The 25,437-nt window shown below is 40.0% G+C and overlaps 3 protein-coding genes across 4 annotated transcripts in view; 1 reads left to right on the forward strand and 2 right to left on the reverse strand.

The window, feature by feature from the left end:
* Nucleotides 1-461: 461 nt before the first annotated feature.
* Nucleotides 462-9,648, reverse strand: pnkd (PNKD metallo-beta-lactamase domain containing). Its single transcript, XM_030427296.1, has 9 exons — nt 9,454-9,648; nt 8,810-8,925; nt 7,229-7,341; nt 6,899-6,957; nt 6,602-6,694; nt 5,920-6,083; nt 5,025-5,111; nt 3,902-4,017; nt 462-2,699 (listed from the first exon to the last, which is right to left on the reverse strand). The coding sequence occupies exons 1-9, from the start codon at nt 9,609-9,611 to the stop codon at nt 2,526-2,528; spliced, it is 1,080 nt and encodes a 359-aa protein (XP_030283156.1). The 5' UTR covers nt 9,612-9,648; the 3' UTR covers nt 462-2,525.
* Nucleotides 9,649-10,170: 522 nt separating this feature from the next.
* LOC115587466 (protein lifeguard 3-like) lies at nt 10,171-16,625 on the forward strand. Of its 2 annotated transcripts, XM_030427298.1 has the most exons (12): nt 10,171-10,608; nt 11,717-12,006; nt 12,105-12,172; nt 12,285-12,349; nt 12,459-12,512; nt 12,661-12,711; nt 12,841-12,880; nt 13,006-13,043; nt 13,849-13,936; nt 14,290-14,385; nt 14,520-14,573; nt 15,707-16,625. In XM_030427298.1, exons 2-12 carry the CDS (start codon nt 11,733-11,735, stop codon nt 15,854-15,856), a joined length of 978 nt encoding a protein of 325 aa, XP_030283158.1. In that variant the 5' UTR covers nt 10,171-10,608; nt 11,717-11,732; the 3' UTR covers nt 15,857-16,625. The 2 variants fall into 2 exon arrangements, with proteins under 2 accessions (XP_030283158.1, XP_030283159.1); XM_030427299.1 differs by lacking the exon at nt 10,171-10,608 and having other exon boundaries at nt 11,567-12,006.
* Nucleotides 16,294-25,437, reverse strand: part of dars1 (aspartyl-tRNA synthetase 1) — a 40,306-nt gene continuing 31,162 nt past the window's right edge. The window contains exons 11-18 of the mRNA XM_030427295.1: nt 24,231-24,365; nt 22,337-22,484; nt 20,221-20,367; nt 19,839-19,881; nt 18,940-19,020; nt 18,235-18,346; nt 17,956-18,027; nt 16,294-16,885 (exon numbers count right to left, since the gene is read on the reverse strand). Of these exons, the coding sequence (XP_030283155.1) occupies nt 16,794-16,885; nt 17,956-18,027; nt 18,235-18,346; nt 18,940-19,020; nt 19,839-19,881; nt 20,221-20,367; nt 22,337-22,484; nt 24,231-24,365 (830 nt within the window). The 3' untranslated portion in view covers nt 16,294-16,793. The remainder of the gene's footprint in view (nt 16,886-17,955; nt 18,028-18,234; nt 18,347-18,939; nt 19,021-19,838; nt 19,882-20,220; nt 20,368-22,336; nt 22,485-24,230; nt 24,366-25,437) is intronic.

Below are 25,437 nucleotides of genomic sequence, written 5' to 3' on the forward strand. Positions count from 1 at the left end.
TGGGAAAATGATACCTAGGGACTGGAGGACTGCAATGTGTACTTGGATTGAGTTTTTTGGTTGTTTTTTTTATTTGATAAGAGAATTTGTGAGCCTGTGAGTTAGCGTTTGAGCTAATGTTAGAATGCTTCTGACTTTATTAAGTGCATCAAAGGTTATTTTGTATCATATGAAACAAATTACTGACTCTACTTCCACTAGTGTTCCTGTGATTTATAGAAAAACAGACCTACAGTGTAGCGTCCCCATCCTATAATATATAATCCTACAGCTTGTTGCTGTTGCAACGTTTTGTCGACGGAAAGTTCCGCTCACCCTTTTCCTTTTATAGTGAATCTTCTACATGTGCATAAAGTAGGTTATGCTCTTATTTGAGCTGAGGCAACTTAAAGCAGTGGGGAAAAATAACTCGGCTGTCAGTTTTGAACACTCATAAAGACAACAAATAACACATACACAGCTCTAATGAAGCAGTTTACTTTCATATTTTCCTCATTAAAACGTAACCTGAAGTAAAACAGCCTCCCATGTGGAGGTATTCATAACTCAAACAAATGCAAATGAGACGCGAAAAATCTGCATCAAACAAACAGAATAACATTTTAGTCAACAATCACCAGGGGACAAGGTGCTTTGGTACGAGCCCCTCTGTAGGAGCTGCGGAAGAATCTGAGGAGCGTTCACATCGCCACTAAAGTTTAAAAAGGTTTCGTTCTTTGCATTCTCGCCCATCTCCACCTAAACAGAGGCTGCCATTACGCACCCTTTATCAAAACACATACAAAAGAAAACCACTGAAATATACAAATGCGCATGGGAAGAAGACAGTTTATTATACTGAAATCATTCTCGTCCATTGTATTGTCACAGTATAACAAATCCTCAAATATATTAAAAATATGCACAATTTTGCTTTCCATAGATTTCAAATTTGGCTATAAAAACATTTCCTCTGAAAATTTAAAGCGAGAACAACAGTCAGGGTAACACTGTGTTCTCATATTAGAAAGAAAATTTAAATGTATTCCTCACTCATCTTAAATATCACATTTCCGACAGAAGCCAGAACTCATAGTGTATGGCTACAGTTTACTCCATTCAACATCACCCTGCACACTGTATTATCTTCATTATAACTGTTGGCAGTTATGAGTAATTCTACAGGCTAAAACAAAAGAAAACGTCCCTTCAACAGCCACTCAGTCATGTTTCATACATCACAATGCAACAAATCCTTCACAAATGCTGTTGTTCACAAAGTGCAACACAATACAACGCTATACATGGGCAATGAGCTCAGCAAAATCATTTGCTGAGAGGCACAAAGAAGGGCTGTCGGATTCAAATCAATTCTTGTTGCTAACCAAGGCTGCATGACTTGATCCAAAAAACAAAATCATATCGTGATTATGACGATATGATACATGATTAGTTGGAATGATGAATTTATATTTTGCATCATAATTTTAATTTTTCACACAAAAAAAACAAACAATTAAAATCATGATGTAACCTTCGTTGGGATCTGTAGCAAACAAACATGTTTTCTTGCATCTGGGGATTTGCAGCACTACAGTATTTCGTTATAAAGCTGTGTTGTCATACATCTCACCTTTATCAAAAGAAATTGCAGCTTCTTGCGTTTCAGATATTGCACTTAGCCATATTGCGATTTCGACTGTATTTCGATCAATTGTGCAGCCCTAGAAAACAAAACAGGCTAGTAGCCCGGTCACATTGGTCTCTTTTAAATCAAAACTAAATTGGCTCCAAGATTCAGCAAAAATTCACATGGAAGTCTCGTGTAAACTCATTTTTCTTTTCATACATTGTGCTGTAATTAAAAGGAGAGTACCTACAGCAAATAGTGTTTGTGATTTGTTAAATTCACCGTACCCTTATTGCTGAAAATAATATCACAACATCAAACAATATCAAATACTCCAAAAATCACATCTTCCATAGAGAAGTTAATTACTCTTCAGCAGCACTGTAAAAGTGGAACCAGCATACCAAATACAGCCAGTCTCAAAGGCTATCAAAATAATGTGTTGCCTGAAAAACACACCAGGCTGTGCAGTACAAAACACAGTACCTTACACGCTAAATTATCCATGTCGTGTGCAAACCTGTTACCACCCTGTGTTTCACACACACACGACAGTCCAAAATCTGCTTGTACCTACCTACAGTATAAAAACAGAATGCTACTCATGCAAACCTATGTTACTGTTTAAGTCTCTATGTTAGAGAGGAAAGAAAATGAGCATGGTCCTGTCTACGAACACAACATTAGAATAACATATGTATGTGGAGAGGTAATGGGCTTATCAATTAGCATCGTGTATTAATGACAATGTGACTCATGTTTCTAGTGGTAGATAAAAGGTCAAAAATTACTTAATGCCCCTTTAAACTGACAACACTGGTCTCTATGATAAGATTTAGCCTTTGATACAGTACCACTGCTGCAGATCACTGCTTCTGAACCACTGTTCATGAGCTAACTCCTCTTGTTTCCAAGACTATCTCCTGTTGTAGAGGTCTTTGCGTTTTCGCAGCTCCTCCAATACCCGAGCCCTGAACTGGGTCCAGTCTTCATCCTGGAACTGCTGGAGGCCCAGGGCCAGATGGAGCTCTGGAGTGTTGCTGCGCAGGAAAGGATTATACTGCCTCTCTTCCCCGATGGTGGAGGGACTCTGAAAAGAAAAAAGGCATTTCAAAAAGCAGCCCTCCTCAAAATTGATGTGCAAGAGTCTCTCTCTAGCGGCCACAATGACTCATATGGCATTCTTTCATTTGCTGAAAAGAGTCGAGGGTACAAGAGATTCCCTGAAAACTTAACCCAGCACAGCTTTGTACTTCTGCATCTCTGACCCCAAACAAACTGTTGCAAAACCTTTCCATTATGCATTTAGTTGAACATTATCCACAGTAATTTCCAGTCCAGATGACTAACCCTGGATTAAAGAGGTGAAAAGCAGCTAGAACAATGCTTTTAAGAGTTAGAAGGAATTTCAGCTCTTTGAGCAACCCATAAGGCAAATTCAAATATGTAGTTAATGGATATCTAGCATTGGTAGAACTGTCAAAAAAGCCAAGGCTGAGGTAGTATCACAGCAGGCCAGATGAACCACTATAGTTAAATATCACTGAAGACTTCTCTAGATTCTACCCTGCTTGACAGCAGACACATGTGTAAATAATAAAATGAATGATGGCCGACTTCCATTCAGCTGCTTCCGTTTCTGGGTCCTGGAACTGAACATGCTGAATCACTCTCATGGCTTACTGGCGCGATTGAATAGAACAGAGCCACTGTTTGTTATTAACAACACGTCTTTTTCATACTACAAGTCAAAATGTCTTTTACGCAAAAGGCCTGTCACCGAGTAGTCATAGTGCACATATGTGCCATCAAATATCAGCAAGTAAAGCTTAAGTCTAGAAATACAACAACTCAGTCATATCTGGAATGACTTGATTTTAAGTCAGGTGCTTAAGATTTAATAATGTGTAAGACACTGCCTCTGACATCGGCTTAAAAGTTTATCCCAAAATGAAGTGTTCATGGTCATGAATCAGACCAGCCGTACGCAGACAAAATAATGCAGTTGATCATTTAATGAGTTTGGGTAGGAAAGTGCCGTGCTGTACAGATGGCAGATAAAAACTCATCTAAATTCTGGATAGCCACTTCTCTCAACAGTGGACCTTTGCTCCTCTGCAAACTGTATTAGGGATGTGACTCGACTTGCGAGGCTGGGAGAGGAGAGCGAGCAGTGGCGACACGTACACTGTAGGAGGGTGATAAGCCTTTCTTCCCAGATTCTGGACAACATGAATCCTTTTTGGGATGGCGTGCTACAGAGGCATAACAATGGGGATGTATCATTCTCACCGTGCACAGCTTCTGGCCTCGCTGCTGCAGCACCCACTGATATTTGTTTTCCCTGGCAGTGTTGCGTGGCTCAACCTCAGCAGCAAACAGCAGGTTGTCCTCTGCATACTCATGACCTGAGGGATAGCCAGTGGACACGAAATTAAAAATCAGGCCCACACATACATCAAAGCACTCTGTATCTTACACTCCATAGAAGTCCCCGTACAACACTTTATAAAAGTTTGTTAAAAAAAAATTAATAATAAGAAAGTGCATTTGTGCTGCAGTATGTGTGCCAAAGTGCAGTCACAAAACCACATCACACCAACACTGACGTACTCGTCTCTGACGACTAATGGCGGGTACACACTACAGGATTTTTCAAACCTTCACAGATTAAGAGACCACACACTTGATGATAACAAAAGACAGATCGCACAAGATCTCTCTCTGCTGATCTTATAGTGTGTGGTGTTCTCCGTAGTGCACACCACACACTAACCGATTCTTCAGCAGAGTATCAGGTTCTTCACGCTCAATATTACAAATCTTGCGTGGTCAAACGTGACTTCAGTGTAAACAACCATGGCGGACGAACCGGAAGATGCAGTGGTGGTTGTTTTAGGCCTATTACTGGCTGAAAAAGTCATGGAGACGGCGAGAGTGTGGGCTGTATGCGTTACAGCGTGAGTTGGAGGTGAGTAAAAATTGTCACAAGTATTACAGATAGCTTTGAGAGCAGCGCTGTGCGCTCTGGCCCCCGGTACTGCGGGTAACCATGGCAACAGGTAAATAAAAGGCGCAGCTCGCGTCTTGATTGGCTGTTGGTACGGTACACGTGACATCACACGCTGTGCGTGCTCGGCTCCGCTCGGAACACCCCACACACTACAGGATTTCTAGTCGCAAATATTAAACATGTTCATTATTTACGATCTCTCCTTCCGACGCCTTCCAAGAGGATCTGACTGGACAAAATCACTCTTAACACACCCCACACTACAGGAAAATCAGACACGATGTCCTTTGCACACATCAGATAATCGGGCCTTTGCTGGCTTTGATCGTAAGGGGGAAATCGGGACAAAAATCGCCCCGATTATCCTGTAGTGTGTACCCCACTTAAGAAGATCTTTCTTACCAGGCCACAACAGAGTATCATCACTTAAGGAGGCGACTGTGTCCAGAGATGACAGCATTGTTGTGGAGTTGCCTTCAAACATCCTCCCTGAAAAAAGCAAGAACCTGTTTTACTCAACTCATAGATTTCTTAGTTCAAAATAGGGTATCACATTTTAGAAGTTGTTGATTCTGCGTTTAGAGGGCCAGACACAGACACTGTCAAGGTGGATGGACAGGGTTTCCCAGATGTCGAACTATTAATGTGAAGATGCCGACCATCTTGGTCGACAATCTTGTTGCTGCTGTTTAGATCTTCCCCGATGCAGATTTTCAAATAAAAAAAAATAAAAAATGCACTGTGTGTTTGGTACATACGTATATAAATCACTGTGTATGTAAGTTCTATGTTTGTGTAGCATGAAGGAGTTTACAAACATTAAATCACTTGGAAACTTGATAAAGCAGTGGTATGTGCTCTATGCACTGTATGCTATTGTGCTACTAACTGTTCTGCAGTACACCAAAGACCACAAAACATGCTTGCATTGCATAATGAACAAAACAATAAAAACTCCAGTATTCATATTTAAGATATATTTTGATAGAATTTTAATTTGAAAAAACGTTTTCATTTGAATTTTTATGACTTCTTAGAGACTTGTAGACTTCATATCATTAAATTCCTTGCAGTTAATCTCCGCATAATGTTAAGGCGTTTCTTTTCACCGTTGATATTGAGGGCATGATGATGCCCATTTAGCTCAGCATAAGCAAAAAGTTCATTCATTGTCTCCAAATGTAGCTGAAATCTCTGTCGTTTTGTATTTTACGTGTTTTTCATAAAAGCAAATTTTGCTTTCAGACCGAAACTTAATTTTTATGTGATTATCTCCCTGGATCCCGCCCTAACTCACCACATCCTGAGAGGAACACCAGGTCACCAGAGAAGAGGCTGGAGGGGGTGTCGACCGCCCGGCCATCCAGGAGGTAGATCATGTGGCCGACTGTGTGTCCGGGTGTGAAGAGGGCCTTAAAGTGCATACGTCCGACCGTTACCGAGTCCTTGTGGGAAAGTGGGCTGTGTACAAAGAAAAGAAAGTACCATTAGGAGAATGTACGATTTATAGTTTTTGACGTTTGTGTGATGTGCATGTGTTACACAATCAAAACAAAAAGGAAACTTGAACATTTGTGGCCAATGTAGCAGCTCTGATGTAACAGTCCTACCAGAAAGAGTAAATCCAGAACAGCCAGTTAATAAGGGGAGAGGGACATTCACAAGTGCTAAACTTAGAGCTTAAAATTAAATTTGATATTAAAATGTACCTGCAGACCTAAAGAAAATCGTAAACAACACATTTTCTTCATTTTGGAAAACACAATCCATTCCTGCAGTTTGGATGTGGTCTAGCTTGGGATGACCTCGATTCTTGGGCCACAAGCCCTCCAGCCATAACAGAGCAGTAATACATACCATGATAATTTACTGTGAAGTCAGCTGCTACGAGTGCTGACAGAGGGATCAACACAGAACTCAATACAGTTGGACTGACTCTGTGGGAAGCGGTGTGCTATACTGTACGAGGCAGAACTTACTGTGTGAGGCCAGGAATGTTATCAGCTGCATTTCCATAAACTCTGCATGAGCTGTGAAGCCTTTTCAACCCTTTGTTGCCCCCACTGTGATCCCTGTAAATGGAACAGAAAGCAGAGGCTGGTCAGTATTGAGGACAAGATAGAAAATTGCGCATTTGTTTTGGCCTTCAAACTAGACTAAGCCTTTTTTAAATTACATATTCCCCTTTCAAATTTAAGCCTGGATGGTGAACTTTATGCATAAAAAAACCAACCAAGCATTGAAACAATGTGAACAAATAAAAATACATCACTCACCAATGCTTATGTGTACACAGAATTGCCTCTAACGCCACTCCCTCTTGCTCAAGGACCGCCTGAAATATTACAAGTGCTGTTAAAACACTCCATCACCATTTAAAACAACACACAACAGCATTTTCTTCAACAGCCCATTGAGCTGCATTAGTCATTTTACTTGTGTGCTTGTAATGGATGCTGCTGAGAATGCATTTACAAAAACAAGCTCATTCACTACAATCACAGCTATTGAAAATCAATAGCTTAAGCTGTAGTGAACAGAACACAAAGAAGGCCTTTCAGTGATTTCTAGATATTATACACACAACTGACAGAGGAGGCATTTACCTGAACTGTTTGCGGGTCGGCGGGGTCTACAACAACTGCAACACTGGAGGCTGTGTCTATTACAAGGTAGCTGTAATTGTCAGACAGAACTGAGATGGGAATTATTTTGATACCTGTGGGCAGAGAAAGAGTCATGAATAAGTAACTGAATTTTTAACCTTTTCATTTAGAATAGTAGAAGAAGACATGTAGTATTGATATATACAAATAATAATGATGTTTACAAACCCATGGTGTTGCACAAACGGGTATAAAAAGATCTTTGTTCCAGCAGCTAACTCAGATGAATGAGTCATTGCAACATTTGCAAAGATGCATTAGAAGAAATGCTTTTTTAAATGCATATGTTTGGTTTGAAAATCTTTTTTTTCTGCAACTCTTTTTAGTGGGGTTTAGTACTTGTGCTTGGAAGGCGTCTGTGTAGTTTTGGAGAAGAAATCAAAACTCAGAATTTTAATATTTACTATACTAATGAGGTGACAACACAGATTCAGAACTACTGAATACTGAATAAACAAGCTGTTCTCATAGGAAAATAGAGTCCCCAGAACACTGTTTGAAGCAAGAGAGGTGACAGGGTCCGCCATATATAAACAACATAAAAAATGGTATGAAACTGCGTTGTCCTTTAAGATCACTTTGTTTAAGTCATGAAAATGTTAGTTTGTTTGTTCAGGCTTTCTCTTTTGACTAAAATTTCTTCCCCAAAACTACATAGTGCACCTCTAATCTGAAAATAGTATACACATTGAAAATGCCAAAAAGTTAAATAAAATAAGAAATATATATTAAAAAATAAATAAAATAATGTATTATTTAATCTATTTAAGAAATCATTTTACAGGTGTGTGTGTGTCTTACATTGTAAACTATTACGTAATACAATTAATTATTGTAAACTCAGACCCAATACAGACAACATTTAAGTGTATTGAGACAAGGATTACCAGATTCGACAAAATGTGTCTTCACAATCTCTCAATCAGGATTTCATTTTTTTCCCCCCCAATGCTGGTGGTGCCTAACGTTTTTCACGAGGGCAGAACAAGTTGGGGCTGGTGTTTGCTTCCAATCTAATAATATCGGTCTGACGGCAAGATGGGAATCTGGTTACCACGAGATCAGACACTTTAATTTAAACAAAGACGGCTGTCAGTGGATTACGATCAACAGATCTTCAAAGGTTGTCTGATAGCAACCAAAAAGCGATCTTTATTTACTCTTGTGGCTGTTCACTTTAATTCTTTGTTTTTTGAAATTGTGTTTTCTTTGTTAGGTATTGATTGATGGAGCCAGGGGTACTTTTATCAAGTTGTATCGTGTTTTTCTATTGGCAGCGTTGAGATGGATGTCTTGTCTTCAAATGCAAACCATCCATGGCTTCAATTACTGTAACCTGAACCTGATGTCTTAAAATTATAGCATTTGCACATCCTGCAGAACCTGCAACAGCATGCACTGTTCAGCCCTACCAACAGGGCCTTTTTGTTTTTGTGGATGGCACTCAGTACTTACCACAATAACCAAATTACATGTTGCACCACTGTTTACAGACAGTCAACTGTAAAAACCCAGACGTACCATTGATCTCCATGGGCTGAGCTGTGGAGTGTCCAGCAGGGTAATGTTCCCGGGCTTTCCTCATCTGCCTCTTGTAGTACATGTAGCCGAGCCTGGTCCTTGTGTACAGTGTGTACCTAGAAAATAGTTCAAACGGATAGGACACACTGGTCTGATAGTGCTAAACCCACACTGTAGTCACCATCTTTCATAGTACTGGCGGGTCACGCCTACTCAAGTGAAATATAATAAATACTTAGTGGCAACATTAGTTAAAATAGAGAGTGTGGAGCCATTTTTAGATTCGGCAAAAATGTTCCACCATGCAGAACTAATTATCGAACAGTTTCAACATCTAACGTTACAATTGGTTGCTTTACATGTCACAACAACGTCTCCTAAAACAAACAAATGAGCTGACATTTCTAGTTTGCATGTACGCCGAATAGAGCAGTGGCTTTTATAAGTCCGGGAAATGTTCATGACTACAGCTTCGGGGGAAGTCCGTTTGGAGACTGGCAAAACAACTGCAATTTATAACATATTTGAAGGCAGTTTGGTGAGGACGGCCGCACTGGCTAGCTGTTGCTAAGCTACGCTAACAAGAATCACCGCGCTGACCACAACATCTTGTTTTTGATAACGGGAGGCCATTTTATACTCACGCGATTCGGAACAACGGCTTCTCCGTGCGGGCCATTATTTTACTCAGGAATCTGCCCCAAAACGCTTGTCCTGTCCGTCTGTAGCGAACACATAAATACACGAAAGACAAGAAGGATGCGGTGGCAACAAGCGTTAACATCCAGTCAGGAAGCGCCATAGCCTCTCTGAGCAGAACGTAATGACGTGTTAAATCTCACGTCAAACCCGGAAGCGAGGAGAGGAGGGATATAAAAATGTTTTGTTTTTTTTTTACTAATTTTATTTTTTATCATGTATGTTAATGAATAATTATATGGTTTAAATATATTATTTAAAAAAGGTGGTATTAATTGTTAAGACATGCTTGTTTGTGAAAATTGATATTGTGCTTAAAGAAACGTATCATTTATGTGTTAAAAAGAAGTCTACCTGTACCAGAAACTTTAACGAAAAAAAAAAATGACGTTTTTTTTATGTGCTTATTGTTACTTCGTGCGGTTTGAGACATTAATCTAAGATCGAATTTATTCCCATTCAAATTAATTTCAAGGCTGCGAAACACCATTCGTATTTAAAAGTTATATTTTCGAGGATCTAGTCCAATAATACCCACTCTATCCATACAAATGAATCCCGCCTCAATTAATTATTTGTATATGGCGTCAATATTGGATTCGAGCCTGCCTTCAGTCGACTTCTGAATAATTTAGCGACGCCCAGCGTTCCTGGTGGGACATTGAATAATATTAGACTGAGGCTCAAAATGAGACAACACACAGAAGGCTGTGGGTCACCTTAAAGGAAACATATTATAGGCCTTTGGAAAAACAAAACAAAACAAAAAAAACACATTATCAGATAGCTACTCAAAAAAAGAAAATAACTTATCTTGGAAGTAGTGTTAACCTACTAGCTAATTCATGTTTGTAGGACAAATGTTCACACAAGCCTGTTTTTTTGTTTTGTTTTGTTTTTAAAAAAATCTTATTTATATCATTTTAAATATGAGCTTAAAGAAGTGGAGTCTCCCCGCTCTCTAAGACAGTGCCAGTGTGAGTTTCACTGAACATATCCTGTTACAGAGATGACATCCTCCCCTGGTGCAAGTCCGCAAACCCCCAAGGAGAGAAAGGACTGAAGGACACAGGGCTCCCATCTTAGGCTAAAGCCACCAGGTAAGTGACATTTCTTCTTTTGTTTTCTTGATCGTGTTTTTTTGTGTTGTTGTTGTTGAAAGTAATATTTTCAGTTAAGACTATAATGAGCATCCAGGGTCTTATTTGTGCAATTGTTCTCATAGAAGTTTCTAGTATGATGAGGTTATTTTATACAGTGTCTTATTTGCCACAAGTACATGGACATAATTACTTGCAGCAGACAGTGAAGACATAACTTGATATTGTCACCTTTGTTACCTGGTGGTTTTTAATTGTGTTATAGTTTTTGTTCCAAAATATATTAACAACATTTTATTTATTCATATTGAGACAATGAAAAGATATATAAGGTATGTAAGACACATACTAATGAGTCACATAACTGTTTGTAACATACTGACCAGACATAGTTGGCGGTTATGTAATATGTGTTCACACTTTTTAGCCTTTCTACCCTTTTATTCTTTCTATCATTCCATTTTATCTGTATGTAATTCCTCTCATGTGATGTATTCTTTTTAGTGCTATTTTACATTTTTATTTAACTGCTTTTATGTCAAGTAGACTTTTTAAAAATTACTTTCAATTTCTTTTTTGAATTTATTCATGGTGACATTTTGTGTCTTGCATTTGTTTTTTGTCTTCTTGTTTCAACTTCTCAGTCTTGTCTCTTTTTGGCTTGACCTTAAATAAATAATTAAAATAAGTAAAGATATCATGTTAAAATAGTAGGCTACCTTGGTAAAAATGAAAGTCACCCATACAACTAGTCCTTGTGTAAAAGTATCTGCTATTAAGTATTGAAGTTAAGTAGTGAAACTAATTTATACATATATTTATATGTATGTAAATACTGTATACAGCATTTGCTTGATTATCAGAATATTTTTTTTTCTTTGAAGTCTGATTGTCAAAATAAATAATCATAAATAATCATAATAATAATACAAATTATGTATACAAATATTATTCATAATGCACTCTTTGGCTCTGATGAACTAAACTAACTAAAGTAGTAAAATATATGTAGTGAGCACAAAGTACAATATATGAGTTACACTACATGTGTCACACCACTACATGTACAAGTCTAATTTAGCGGCTCACCACATATCTTCTCTTCAAGGTGGTCCGGCAAGAGCATGACGTCTAAAATTGATAATCCTCCACCGTATGAGGAAGCTCTGCACCATCCTAAGTATGGGAATTGGCCCCACCAGCCACAACATGGCTCCCCTCTTCCGCCACCTCCATCTTACACCCCGAGTCCTGGCATGTGCCCCGGCCCGCCTGGCTACTGGGGCCAGGAGGGTGTCTACCCGCGTGCTGGGATGTGGGCAGCCCCTGGCTTCTCTCCGACAGGGCTGCCGACCACAATACCAACTCTGTCTGCCGGAGTGCCTGCAACCAACCCAGGTTCTGAGGAAACATACAGGGATTCATTGCACCATATCCTGAATTATATTTTGGTTAGATAAGAGTAAATGACCACTTTGCTGTTCTCATTTCTGCAGGAGAGATGGAGGATTTTCTGAGCACCCAGTGGGAGAGCACATCCATCCGGCATGCCTTCATTAGAAAGGTTAGGCTTCCTATTGTGTGTGTTTTTCCTGCTCAGAGTGCTAATGACTGTGAATACCATCTACAGCCACTGAAATCTGTTTTCTTTTTCTCGCTTTTGTGTTTGTGGGCAGGTTTACTTAATTTTAGCTGCGCAGCTTGCCGTCACCTTTTCAGTTGTTGCCGTCTTTACATTTGTGTAAGTTCATCATTCCAGTCTAATATTTCATCCCGCCGCTTGGTGTACCCAATCAAGGGCGAGACACCATCCACTCCTGAAGTGATCCCTTGTGTCTGTGCTTTCATAGTGACCCAGTGAGGCTGTTTGTCATCAGATACCCTGGCATCTACTGGGCATCGTTGTGAGTCACACTCTAGAAACAATAGCATATTTGTATTGCAATTAGATTAATAAAAAGAACATGTAAAGAGCAAATCTGCATAATCAGCTATAAGGATAATAGCTATGTTATATACAGTAACGATTATTAGTGACTTATCTCTCCATAGGGTGGTTTATTTTGTGGTTTACTGCATTCTCGTCTGCTGCAAAGAGCCAAGGTGAGCATGGCCCCTCGGCCCATGTGACTAAGTTAGAGAAAAGTTTCACCACATTTAATGTTATGTGTCATTTAAATATTCATGAGCTGTCTGTTTACATTTTAAATATTCATCACAATTTGTGTTCAGGAGGCGCTTCCCATGGAATCTCGTGCTGCTGGGAGTATTTGTAAGTATTGTTATTGCTGGGCAGGAAGCCAATGTCGTTAATGGAGCACCAGATCCATATGGCATAATTAAGAACATTGTATTTGGACACTTATTTATGACAAATTTTTTTTTGCTATCTTGCAGACTCTCGCCTTGTCTTACATGTGTGGAACGATTTCGAGGTTTGTTTTTTTTGGCTCAGGTTTTGGCAACACACCACATATATAAGGGGCGTCGCGATATACAAAATATTGTCGTGATATTTAAAAATGAAATACTGACATTGTGTTAAAGGATCACTATGTAGTCATAATCTTGGATGGGGTAATAATACAAACTCAGAAATATACATTTTTTTCCATAACTGAATAAACTAGCTGTTCTCAGAGGAAATGTAATCATGTGATGATCTTCTAGATTACACTACCCCAAAAGTAGATTAAGTAGCTTGACTTTAAAGGTGAAGGTCTTCATTTACTGTTTCTTACTCCAGTAAATAAACAAACTCTCTTTGTTTTCATGCCTCCATTAACTAAATAAACAAACTGACCTTAAAGGACAACACAACTTCTTTCTGTTTTACTACTTACGTTTATATGTGGCGGACCCTGCCACATTTCTAGCTTCCGACAGTGTTCTGGGGACCTTGTCTTTTTTTGGTTTATTCAGTTATGGAAAAAATAAATATTTCTGAGTTTGTGTCATTACCTCATTGATATTGTAGATATTACATTTCTAAGTTGACATTTCTTCTCTAAAACTACATAATGCCCCTTTAAAGATAATTTTGACCGATTGCATTATAGTTGTCTTATTTCGTGATAATATCGTTGTCTTGAAGTCTTGAGACCACGACAGTCGCGTAGTGAAGATTTGATATTGTGACGGCCCTGACATCACACAAACACAACACTAATGGTGTATTACACCCTGTGGTAGTTTATGTGTTTTTTGTGGTCTTAATCACCATGTCCGTCTCTTTCACAGCTATTATGAAACAAAAGCAATCTTCATCGCCATGGGAATAACAGGGGTAGTGTGTGTAGCTGTCACAGTCTTCTGCTTCCAAACCAAGGTAGATGGATGGAGACGTAGAGTGTGTCTCTCTGTAGCTCAGCAGCCCGTGGCTTGTCAGAGGATGTCTTTGTTGTCAGTGTGTAAAAGAACGCCTTTGTCTCACATTACAATGGGGCACTGAGTTCCTTTAAATATTTATGACATTTTGGGATAAGACGTGAATCCAACGTGTCTGTCTGATGCAACTCGAGATGAATCGGTTACATTTTTTTGGTCACATCCATCCTCAGTTTATTTTTTTATTTTAACCTAATTCTGATCCCCTTTCAAATGATCTCCACTGCTCTTTCATGTGGCTTAAAGCATACCGACTTCACTTTCATCCTGTTAATGACTTGTTTCTCATCACAGGTGGACTTCACCTCCTGCGGGGGATTTCTCTGTATTGCCGCTGTTTTACTCATGATCGTTGGGATTGTTACGGCCATCGTGCTCTCCTTCCAATACGTGAGGACAGCTTGCTCAAATTCTTTAATTTATTCCCTCTGCTGGCGTTTCTCTGTGCGAGGAGTAGCAGCTCGGTAGGTTGTATCTGTTCGACTGAGTTCACACTCAGAGGCCTCTCTTTTATCAATCAACAGGTCCCCTGGCTGCATATGCTCTACGCCGCAATTGGAGCCATCGTTTACACTCTGGTGAGTCTACTAACCTGGATAAGAGGAGTGCATTTGAGCTTGGTATTACAAGGTTGTTGAATAACCATGTGCATAAAGATCCTTACTTCCCGAAATACACAACAGTTGTTCACAAGACCTAATAACACGCTGACAATTAGCCAATTCTGAAGCTTTAAAATCCATCAGCTTTGATGTTGGTGCAAACCACCCCTGAGACCATGAAGTTGCTCAGTAATCTACTGATAAATGTATCCAGAGTGTTCAACGTGGAGAGGGTTCATTCTCTAGGGATATTGAACATGATTAATACATTTCACTGCAGTTTCGCCATTAAATTATGATATTTGTGCACAGCTCTAGGAATGGCAATGTCACTGTGTACAAGTATTTGGACCAGTTATCATCAAACCATCTGTTTGACTGCTGTGACATTTTGTAGATATTCATTGTTCCCAGAGGATGCATCCCAACTAACTTTGGTGATCCTCAGACTGGCAACACTAGTAGGCCACTATTCTAACTTATCCAGTAAAATATTACTGGAACTAAAAGATAAGTCCACCAAGAAATGAAAGTGTAGTCATTATATTCTCATGTGTCAGGTATTCAAGTAGACAAAACATCTCACAAAACAAAGAAAGTTTGTTTATTTGGTGGCCAGGCATAAAAAAAGTTCTTGCTTTTCTTTCCTAAAACCAGAGCACCTTTAAAAAAAGTCCCATCTACTTCAGTTGTTTAGGAGAATGCCACAACGTTGTTTTTCTGTGAAGCTCCAAAAATGTTTTGTGGACTATGAAACTTCACCTGACTTCCCTTCCACACTAGGGACAAAATAACAAATTAATTTTCATTTCTGGGTGAACTGTTCCTTTTTGTCAGTTCACCCTGGAGGTTTACATTTTCTTTGGGTTTGTGTGAAATATCTCAACAAGTATTTGGTGTGTTGCCAAGGAATTCGGGACCTCAAAATGATTCGTAACATCTCTGGTGATTGTGTCGATCAGTCTGTACTGTCCCATGCTGATAAGCAAATGCTAGTGTGCTAATAGGCAATTATATTTGGTCCAGATGTTGTGATCTCCAGTCAAAGGCGATAAAAGCAGACAATGTTTTTTCTGTTTCTGACGACCGAACTTTGCTCTGTGTTTTAGTTTTTAGTATACAACACCCAGCTTCTTATTGGCAATCGGGAGTTGGCCATCAGCCCGGAGGAGTACGTCTACGGAGCACTCTCTCTCTACATAGACATTGTTCACATCTTCCTCTTCATCCTTCAAATCAGTGGAGCTGCTAATGAATAAGCTCCCTGGTTAAAGCACAGCTACAAGTTTGTACTTTCATGATATTGTATTTTTGTTACATGAAAGATAATGCTACATGCACACGTGTGTCAATTCCAACATTGCTAGCTGGTGATGGAACAACCTGATGGTTCATTTAACCATATATAAGTTTATTTTTTACACCAGTAACACTTGAGCACTTTGATTTATTCTTGCACTAGGTAGAGGAAGGGCAGTGAATAAAGTTAGAACAACTGTGAATGATGACAGAAACTAAAGCGTTGCCCTTTGTAAAGTTGTTTCATATTTTGTCTTTTGTTTCAGCAAGTAATATTTTAGTAACTCATGCATGCTTTACGTATCCATTAGAGGGTTAGAACGCTGTGAATGATTACTTCTATCAAACCTTATTAGTAAGAGACACACAAATCATTCAAACATGGGGACCAAGTTAATTGTTTTTGAATGTTTATTTTTTGTCTTTAGTTCCCTAATGACATACAAAACACCTGGAGTTACAGTTATAGACAGCAACCATTAGTCCTTAGTCAGTGCTGGTATAAAGGAGCGACTCAGAACTGTATTAAGGTAGTTTTATAACATCTCCATAGAAAAGAACTTAGACAAACACTGACTCGTCAATTAAATGATGGATTAAGTCTCTGCAGTTTTACAGCAACTTCCTTACACCGCTGGCCAACTTCTCTTTCTCTTTTATGCGTTTGTTATTTGTTGCTGTAAGACAACTACGTACACCAATCAATAAAGTACACCCTACTACCTTGCATTCTCTTGTCTTATTGGTTAATCAAAGTGGCACGTTAAGAGTCACAGGGTGGCACTAGTTCCTCTACCCTTCTCCCTTCCTCTGGATTGTGGATTAGTATTGTTCCCCATCACCAAAATGTGTGTGTTAATCCAGTGATGACTGGGTTCGTCCGTGTAGGTTGAAGGTTCAAGGTGTCAGGCGCTTGGGGTCGCGTGGGAACATGGAGGTCTGACGCACGTTATGGAGGCCCAGGTACAGCATGCAGACTCTCTCCAGGCCTGGGAGGGACAATAAATCAAAGTCAATGAACGGATCTTAATGTTTGCAATTAAAAACCTTTAAAACACCTGGAAACATTTCACACCAGGCATGTTTAAAGCTTTTCCAGCTACTTACACCTGTGGTAAATGATCAAAATGATAAGTTCACTTCATCACATTAAATCAGTTGTTACTGTGCTATAAACACCCGATAGCATGTGTCATAATAGCATTTTACACGGGAACTTTATGCATACATTTTTAATAGTTGGCTGCCTTAACACTCAATTATTGGTTAATAATTAGGGTTAGACATGATCCATGTTTGATGCAAAGTCAGAGCAGGCTGCAGTAGGAGTCGAAAATATCATTACTATGATGATAATATGATTTTTTAGCTACATGATGAGTTAAATTAACTGATAGTGTTTAGAAGTAAACACCAAGTAACTTGAATGATCAACTGAATAAAGCAAAAGAATGACTAAGTACGGAGCTTCTGTCTGTCATTATTAAACAAAACCTGACAAATCCAACCAACATTGAGCCTATTAAATGGCTAAAATCTAATAATATCAGTTTGTGTAGAAAGTCTTTTTGTATTTTTCAAAAAACTACTTGTATTCTAAATAAATGCGTGTTCTCATACCAGTATTTTGATATATTCATAAGTATTTGTAATTTCTAACGAGATGTTTTTTGTCATTTCTGGCCATCTCTGACTCTCTGTTAAATTCTTAACATAGATTAATCGATTCCTGATTAATCATTAACATCCCAACATTCTACAGATGGGTGGAAGAAACAAAAACGTTTCATTTTACAAAATCTGTTATATGTCTGTTTGTAGACTTGGCATCCTATTTTACACGGCTGAGTCAATATAAAACAATTACCATGAAAGAAATGCAGTTAGAATTTATGTCGTTTATCCAAAATCCAAGCACCTTGAAAACACCAGATTAAACTTTTTGAGGATTTCCAGCCCCTGTACTTACCCTTTCACATACATTGTTGTGGGATGCTACCCTTTTAAAACAGTTTACTCTGGTCAGTAAAAGAAAACAAGTCTGCTGTGGGTTCCTTACCAATGCCTCCACCGCCGTGTGGGGGAGCTCCATACCGGAAGGAGTCGATGTACGACTTGATCTTCTCCAGATCTGAAGAATAACAAACAAATATGTTCAGCTGTGAAAAACTTGTGATGCCTTTATGCTTCCTTTCAGCAACATAAACAGACCACCTGAACATATTTCCTTGTGTTGTAATTCAAACTAGTCACCAACAGAGGGAGACAGAAATCATTAAATGTCTGATACCAATACCAATTTAACACAGCTTACTGTGTGTTCACTCTATACTCTTACCGATCTGGTGATGGGTGGCCCGCTCGGTCAGCAGCTGAGCGTCGTGGATTCTCTGAGCTCCAGACAGGATCTCCTCACCCCTCATGAACATGTCGTATGAGTTGGAGTATTTCTAGATGATAGGGAGAAAAAAAAAGAAATGTCACTTGTGAGGTCAAGAATCCTGCTGACAAATCCTAAAGACAGAAAGATAGAGTTATGAAAGTTAAAAGAAGGACTACAAGTTGACAGTGCTACAGTCTGGATCAAAGCAGGACTGCAAAAACTCAAGATACAACCCAAATCATGGTATGGCATGGCAAACGTATTTAACAGCTGAACTGATCCAAATCCAAATAATGGGTTTGTCATGCAGGCAAGATTCTCAACTAGAAAAAACACACAAATTAGCAGCATGGTGGCTTTTCTGGGACCCTGGTAATGATGCTATAAAAATGTTACTAATACTTTCTAAATTCATCATGACCACACTGCAGGGAGCTTCACTAGCCCAACAAAATCCTCTGTGGCGTTTATCAGCCAGTCAATCCGGCAAAGGACAGAAGGCTGAAGAGTCCTTGGCTCATGGACAGCTGCTCTCTGGCCTCAGCGCAGGTTTAACCAGAGGTCAACCACAAAACTCATTTGCAAACATTTACAGAACATTTGTTACTGCTCATTTATTACTATGTAGCGTGCGTGTATGAGTTAATGAGAGAGACTTACGAGGTCGTTTGGATCCGGCATGGTGTAGAAGGGTCTAACAGCCAGTGGGTACTTATCCAGCACATAGAAGTCAGTGTCATACTGAGGAACAAAACAAAAGTAGATGCAAAACAGTCAATCGTCTTTTTTAAAAAAAAAAGAGACTAATGACGTTTCTAGCTTTGGCAACACTGCTCAGAAGTTTTTATTATATGCAGTGATAACGAAGGCTCTGAGAAGTTGTAAATGAACCGTCAGCTTTATCATTTTAACTACACTTAGAGACGCGCCAAGTGTAAAAATCTGAAGGTGCTCACTGTGGCTCAGGTGTTATCTTTGACTTTGAATTTTTGGAGCACTCTGATGAAGGCTGACAGCTGATAAGTGCCGATTCAAATGCTGCAGCCCATCGTGCTGTTTAATTACTTTAAAATTTGCATGTGACAATTTTTAATAGTCACTTAAAAAGGCTCATTCTTATGCATCGTTATCACAGATTCTTAGTTCAAGGTGATAATAAACTAACGAAATCCTTATTATCTTTATTTTATTTAACGAGGTTCCCACACCTGGCCCACCTCCAGCACTTCTACTTCAACATTTCAACAAGTTTTCCAGGTCCTAAGCATGAAAGAAGTCTTGTGGTATACTGTGTTATAAACACATGTTTGGCAAACTCGATGATTCAAATCTTTTCCACAGAAGCAAACTTTTTCGTCAGATAGCAATTTACCACGACAGTAATGCCGTTAGAATTTCAACATCAAAGCCCTTTTCGTCGCCTAACAAAAAAACACACACTTATATTCAAGCCTCATCAAGGATTTCCAGCATCTTTACGAAACCCTGACTTCAGTTCTGTCGATAGATTCCCCTAAATCTATCGGAGCTTTGAATTAATGAAACACAGTTGAACGTACCTTTTCCTTGACAAGACGGCCAAGCAGTTTTTCATTGGGGGTGCTACAGAAAAAAACAAAGAGGTATTCGCTTTAAGACTTATAACTTTATATTACTGTCACATTGTTTGTTTATATCATTAGATATCTAATTCTCTTTGAGTGGTTTTACACAATATGACAAACAGCCTGACCAAAAACTACTTCTTTGCATTTCTAAACTCTACTGTATATAGTTAAAAGGAACAGTACAAACAAAAGTGTTATGTGACCATCAAAAGTCTGCCGATGTTTCACTTCCTCTCTCTGAACACACATCAGATGATTTCGTTTGATAAAAGCAGAAATAAATGCTGACAGAATGAGTGGGGTGTGAGACACAGTGCGTGCGAGGTGCTCTGACCTGAGGTCGTCCTCGTCACCCATCTCCACCCCCGCCTCGCGCAGCATGGCCACGCCCTCGGTGTACTCCAGCCTCAGAGTGGGCTCCAGGAATTTGAAAGGCTCGCTGGGGAACTGCTTGTTCACCGTCTGGATCTCTGTCTGGAAGCTGACGCGCACACATGCACACACACACACACAAACACAAACACACACATTAAAACCAACTAGGCAGGGTTCAGGATTCCTACCCACACCGAGTCAAGTACCAGATAATTGTGCCTTTAGTAGTTAACCTGACCAGGGTCAAAGCCACACACTGGTCAGTAACTGCAGGAGAACATTTTAGTATTCAAACAGTTTCTTACAGTTTTGTACCGTATTTGAATTTCAGACATCGTCTCTTCTGGCTCACATGCTCTGTTCTTATAAATAGAACAAAGCAGGGCGAGAAAACGGGGTGAAAAACACCTAATGGAAGAATTTATTGATAACTGTGTAGTACAGTATCAGGTTTTATCTTTTCAAAGACCGGTCAGCTGTTTATGAAACAGTCCAATTTAATACTGATGACTCTATTTGACCTACATAAGCAAACAAGCCCATCAGAAGATTGGCTATATCTATATCTATGTAATTTTACTTGATGCCCAACAATATCATAACGTAATAGGGCATGCTAATAATACCAGCTTTCTCAACAAAATTACTAACTTTAACACATCCAAATATGTTAGCTGGAGGCTAACCGAGCGCTGGGAACGGCAAGAAAAACAAAAGTTTTCTCTTTCAACATCGTCAATTAACGGTTATTAATATTACATAACCACAAACAGATACATTATCTCACACATCCCCTGAAAACAGCTGTGTGCAAAGAAGAAAGATAAATTGTTGAACATGTGGTGAGAACAAACAGATATCCACAAAAAGCAAAGTCATCTTTGCCTGAAGTGAACTCAAACGCACATGCTAAATGATTGACGTAATGGGAGGACAGTCTGGAAAGTCATGAGAACAAATGCCCATCAGTCAAACCGCAGTGAGAAAGAGGAACTTGGTGTTGTTTGTTTTCAACTTGTGACCACTGACATTTACAGTGTAAGTGTAAAACCAGTCAACTGCGCCTAGTCTGGCATGAAACCTAATATGACCCTTCTTTGGAACAGTGCCTCTCCAAGACATTTAGTTTATTGTCTTGTGTGTCTTGTCTTGTGTTAGGGTTTTTTTTACATGACACAGTCTGTCCCATAAAAAGCCCCTTCTACCCTTCTTAATAAATGCTCATCACCTCATCACCCAAGTCTCCCTAAATTTCCCTTTTTCATCACAACAACTGCTTAAAAAAAAAAGAAAAGAATTAGTTCCATTAGAGCACAGAAGCTCACCTTTGCCAATTCTCTTTGGTTTACGTAAGTAGACTGGCGCTGAGTATAATAGGAAGTAGACTTCTGTGTCATAATAATCAGAATTAATGATGAAATTGGGGCTTTTACAACCTTGGACTGTTTCGCACGCAGTTCGGCCTGTACTGCTTGAGGTCAGTAAACAAGCTGTGAAGACAATTACTAGTTTTAAGATCTATCATTTATGCAGCCTGTATGAGAGCTGAGCTCACACTGGTGAGAAAAATACATCTATATCAAGCTGTGAATGCCAAAAACTACTGCTGTAGCCAGAAAAAATGAGCTTTCCATGCTTGTAAAGAGCGTTAACCACTGCCGACTTCTATCCAATCATTCTGCTGCAACAGCTCTATTCACCTGCAGTGCTGATTCACACCACTAAGAGGCAATAAAGCCACATCAGAACATTTTCTTGCAGGCAGAGTGAGTGGAAGTCACTGACTTTCAACAGCGCCCACAGCAGCGGCTGACGGTGCTTAATATTCACGGCTGAAAACAGCAGAAATGGCTTTGCTTGTAAATACTATATTTTAACTTTCTGCCCTGCGCTGAATTTTTCTACCCTAAAATTGATCCTGTCAAAATTCACTGCTTGAGAGATGCAGGAAAACAGAACTTGAGCCTCTGTGGTATGAGTCAACTTTTGGCCACCTTTACCTCACAGAAAGTTTGAGCGTAACAAATATCAAGATAAGTCCCAAAAAAGCTTGACTGGATGAATGTTAATCTCACTTGTCTCTCAGGCCCTTGAAGATCTGCACCATGGTGTCGGTGATGGACTCGATCACTTCGTGGTAATGGTAGCTGAAGGCCATCTCAATATCCAGACCAACAAACTCGGTCAGGTGACGGTGGGTGTTGGAGTCCTCAGCCCTGAAAACTGAAATGATGCAGATTTGATATCGATGTCTTAATGAAGAAAATGGATGTAGAGGAAAAGTGGCCTTTCAATCAGTTATTTAGGGCTGGGCGAAATATCGTTATCACATTGTTATCATGATATGAGACTGTATATCGTCTTGTGTCGTCCTTTCCTGGTTTTAAAAGCTACATTACAGTAAAGTGATGTCATTTTCTTAACCAACCAGACTGTTCTACTTGTTATCATTCTTTGACTTTAACCTCTCAGTCATTAAATGTACATGAACAATTATTACAAAGAATTTGGGAGTAACATCAGACTGTATTGGTTGTCTTTTCAAAATGTTCGATGAGAGGGCGTCACATAACTTTAGTTGATCATTTCCGAGTATATCATTGAAATTTCATTCAGAGTATACCGTTTCCTTAAAAGATATTTGTTGATCGGCAGCTTTGTGCTTTGCGATAAGGTGTTTAATCACCAGGAGAGTTTTTTGTAGTTTTTGTGTAATCCTGCTGACAAACCAACCGACGGACACAGGGGGTGAAATACATAACCTTCTTGGCGAAGGTAATCAACATAATTAGGTAATCATTATAATTATCCTGAGGTGTGCATTGTGGTTGCATATAAGAGTGACTGCTCTTGGCCTTACTAATGTGAAATTGGGCGTCTTCTTTCTTTCCTCTTCTTTTTTTTTTCTTTTTAAGTCGACAGGTCTTCAGACAGGTGGAGCGGTCTTTCCACATGCATGCAAACAGCTGATTTAAGGTGTGTCCACATTCAAATACAACTGAATGGAATGGAAATCAGGCACGTGGACATGCACCCAATTTCACAATGACGGAGATTTGTATAACGCAACCATGAACATGTTTACGGGTTTATAAATCCAGACACGCATATTTGTGCTTTTGTTTGTATGCACACAGAAGTTTAGACTGGAGCCTACACAGTTTTAGACATCTGACCCCGTGCATAGAGTGCAAAAGAAAACAACTCCAAACATAAGGAACACAGCATCTGCTCCTCCTGTGTCCAACACCAGCCTCGTGTTTGCACCTGGTTGTTCCCTAGCAGACCTCTTCAGCTGATTTCAGACGGGTGGCACCACAGCTGTAGCGGCAGCACTTTAACACAGCGCTTCTGGCCCCCTGAAATTTCGAGGAGAGGTTATTCTCCTCACTTGCTGAATGGGCACGACCGTAACTAAGGCAACGGCGGAGAATACATTGTTGCTTTGGAAGCAGTGATGACCTTAAGCCCTTTGATTTCTCCGGTGGAGCTACAGTGAAGCAAACAAAGACCTCGGCCTGGTCAGTTGAATACCGAATGTGCTTTCTTCTCCCAGATGTTTTATTTCTATCTCGGTGAAAGATCGTGTTCCACCTTAAATCAGATACAAGGAGCAAATTGAAAAGAAAGTTTTGTATTTCTGCATGTTGTTTTGTGTCATACTATATACTGTATCTTCAAATCAGACGGTGGCAGTGTTTGCTTACCTAAAGAGCTGCAGGTTCTCGTAAACCGAGCACAGCACCATAAAGTCCTTTACAAGCCCCTTTGTGTCACTAACACACTAAGCTGTACAGCTGCTCTGACCACGCTGAAAGCAACAGAGGGAGGTCTGTGAAAATGTAACAGTCTAAATGCACTTGGCGCCATTTTTGGGGTCCAGAGTTTCCACGAGACACTTGTCGCTCATTTTGCCGTTTCCCGTAAGTGAATGAATTGTGCGAGGGGACAGATGGGAGGCAGGCTTACCTGGACCCACACAGAAGACCTTGTCAAAATCAGCACAGATGCACATCTGCTTGTAGAGCTGGGGGGACTGGGCCAGGTAGGCGCTGGTTTTGAAGTAGGACACCGTGAAGACGTTTGCTCCACCTTCACTGGCAGCTGGAAGTGAACAGGGACAACATTTAGACACAAAATGAGGTGCTTACTGCCCGCGGCACAAAATGACCATTCACTGCTGGGGCTGATAAGGTTCTGACAAATACACCTGAGTCCACTTTGTATGGAGGACTCCCCACCCTGACCTGATAATGATACAACCTCAGTAAATGTTTCAACTAGAACTTCAAATGGCCAGTTTACACTAACCGTTAAGAATATGGACCGGATAAGTTTAATCCTTGAACGCAACCATGTTTTTCTGCATAACCAAGATGCCTCTAAGAGAAACACTGTTGTATTATCTCTCTATAAAAGCACGGAATCTCTGTCTGTCTGTGTGTGTGTGTGTGTGTGTGCGTGTGCGTGTGCGTGTGCGTGTTTCTGTTAGTCAAATATCTCAGTGGATCAGGATTACACTGACCTGAGACTTTCAACATGGCTGCTGCGTGGTTCTGTGATGTGCATCTAAGCATTTGCTTGGACTGCAATGATACCGTGACTAAATTATTTCATAAATGCTTTACAAATTCCGCCGAGCATTGTCCACCGGACCCACCACAGTCACGTGCGCACCAGAGCCAATCACTGCACACCGTGGCCACGGCGCACCAGAGCCAATCACTGCAGAGCTCAGGCCCACGACATACCTGAAGAAACAAGCGGATTTATACCTGCAGCGGCGCAAGCTGGACCGGGATTTTGCCAGCTGTTCGTTCCCGTTCTGTTCTGTGCATCTAAACTGACTGTTGTGGATTAATGAGATTAAACGAGTCCGGACCGAGTCTGTTCGGGTCTGAGGATATCCGGAGACGCGCGGACAACAAAGTGGAATCGGAATCTGTGGATGCAGCTAGCTGCTAGCCGCTAGCTACACGGCCCACACCCCGAGGCGACGGACCGGACGCATCGGCACGTCCAAAACCGGACCTAGGTGTCACAGAGTAACTGAGAGTTTCTGAACCCAGACACAGTCGAGCACGCCTGACAAGAAGATGTTGGAAATAGTTTTATTGTTTTCCACCCATGAGGATTTTAATCCAGCCCGTTGGGAATGCCGACTCTCACATCAGCT

The sequence above is a fragment of the Sparus aurata genome, chromosome 9 (assembly GCF_900880675.1).
Source record: "Sparus aurata chromosome 9, fSpaAur1.1, whole genome shotgun sequence".
NCBI classification, from domain to species: Eukaryota; Metazoa; Chordata; class Actinopteri; order Spariformes; family Sparidae; genus Sparus; species Sparus aurata.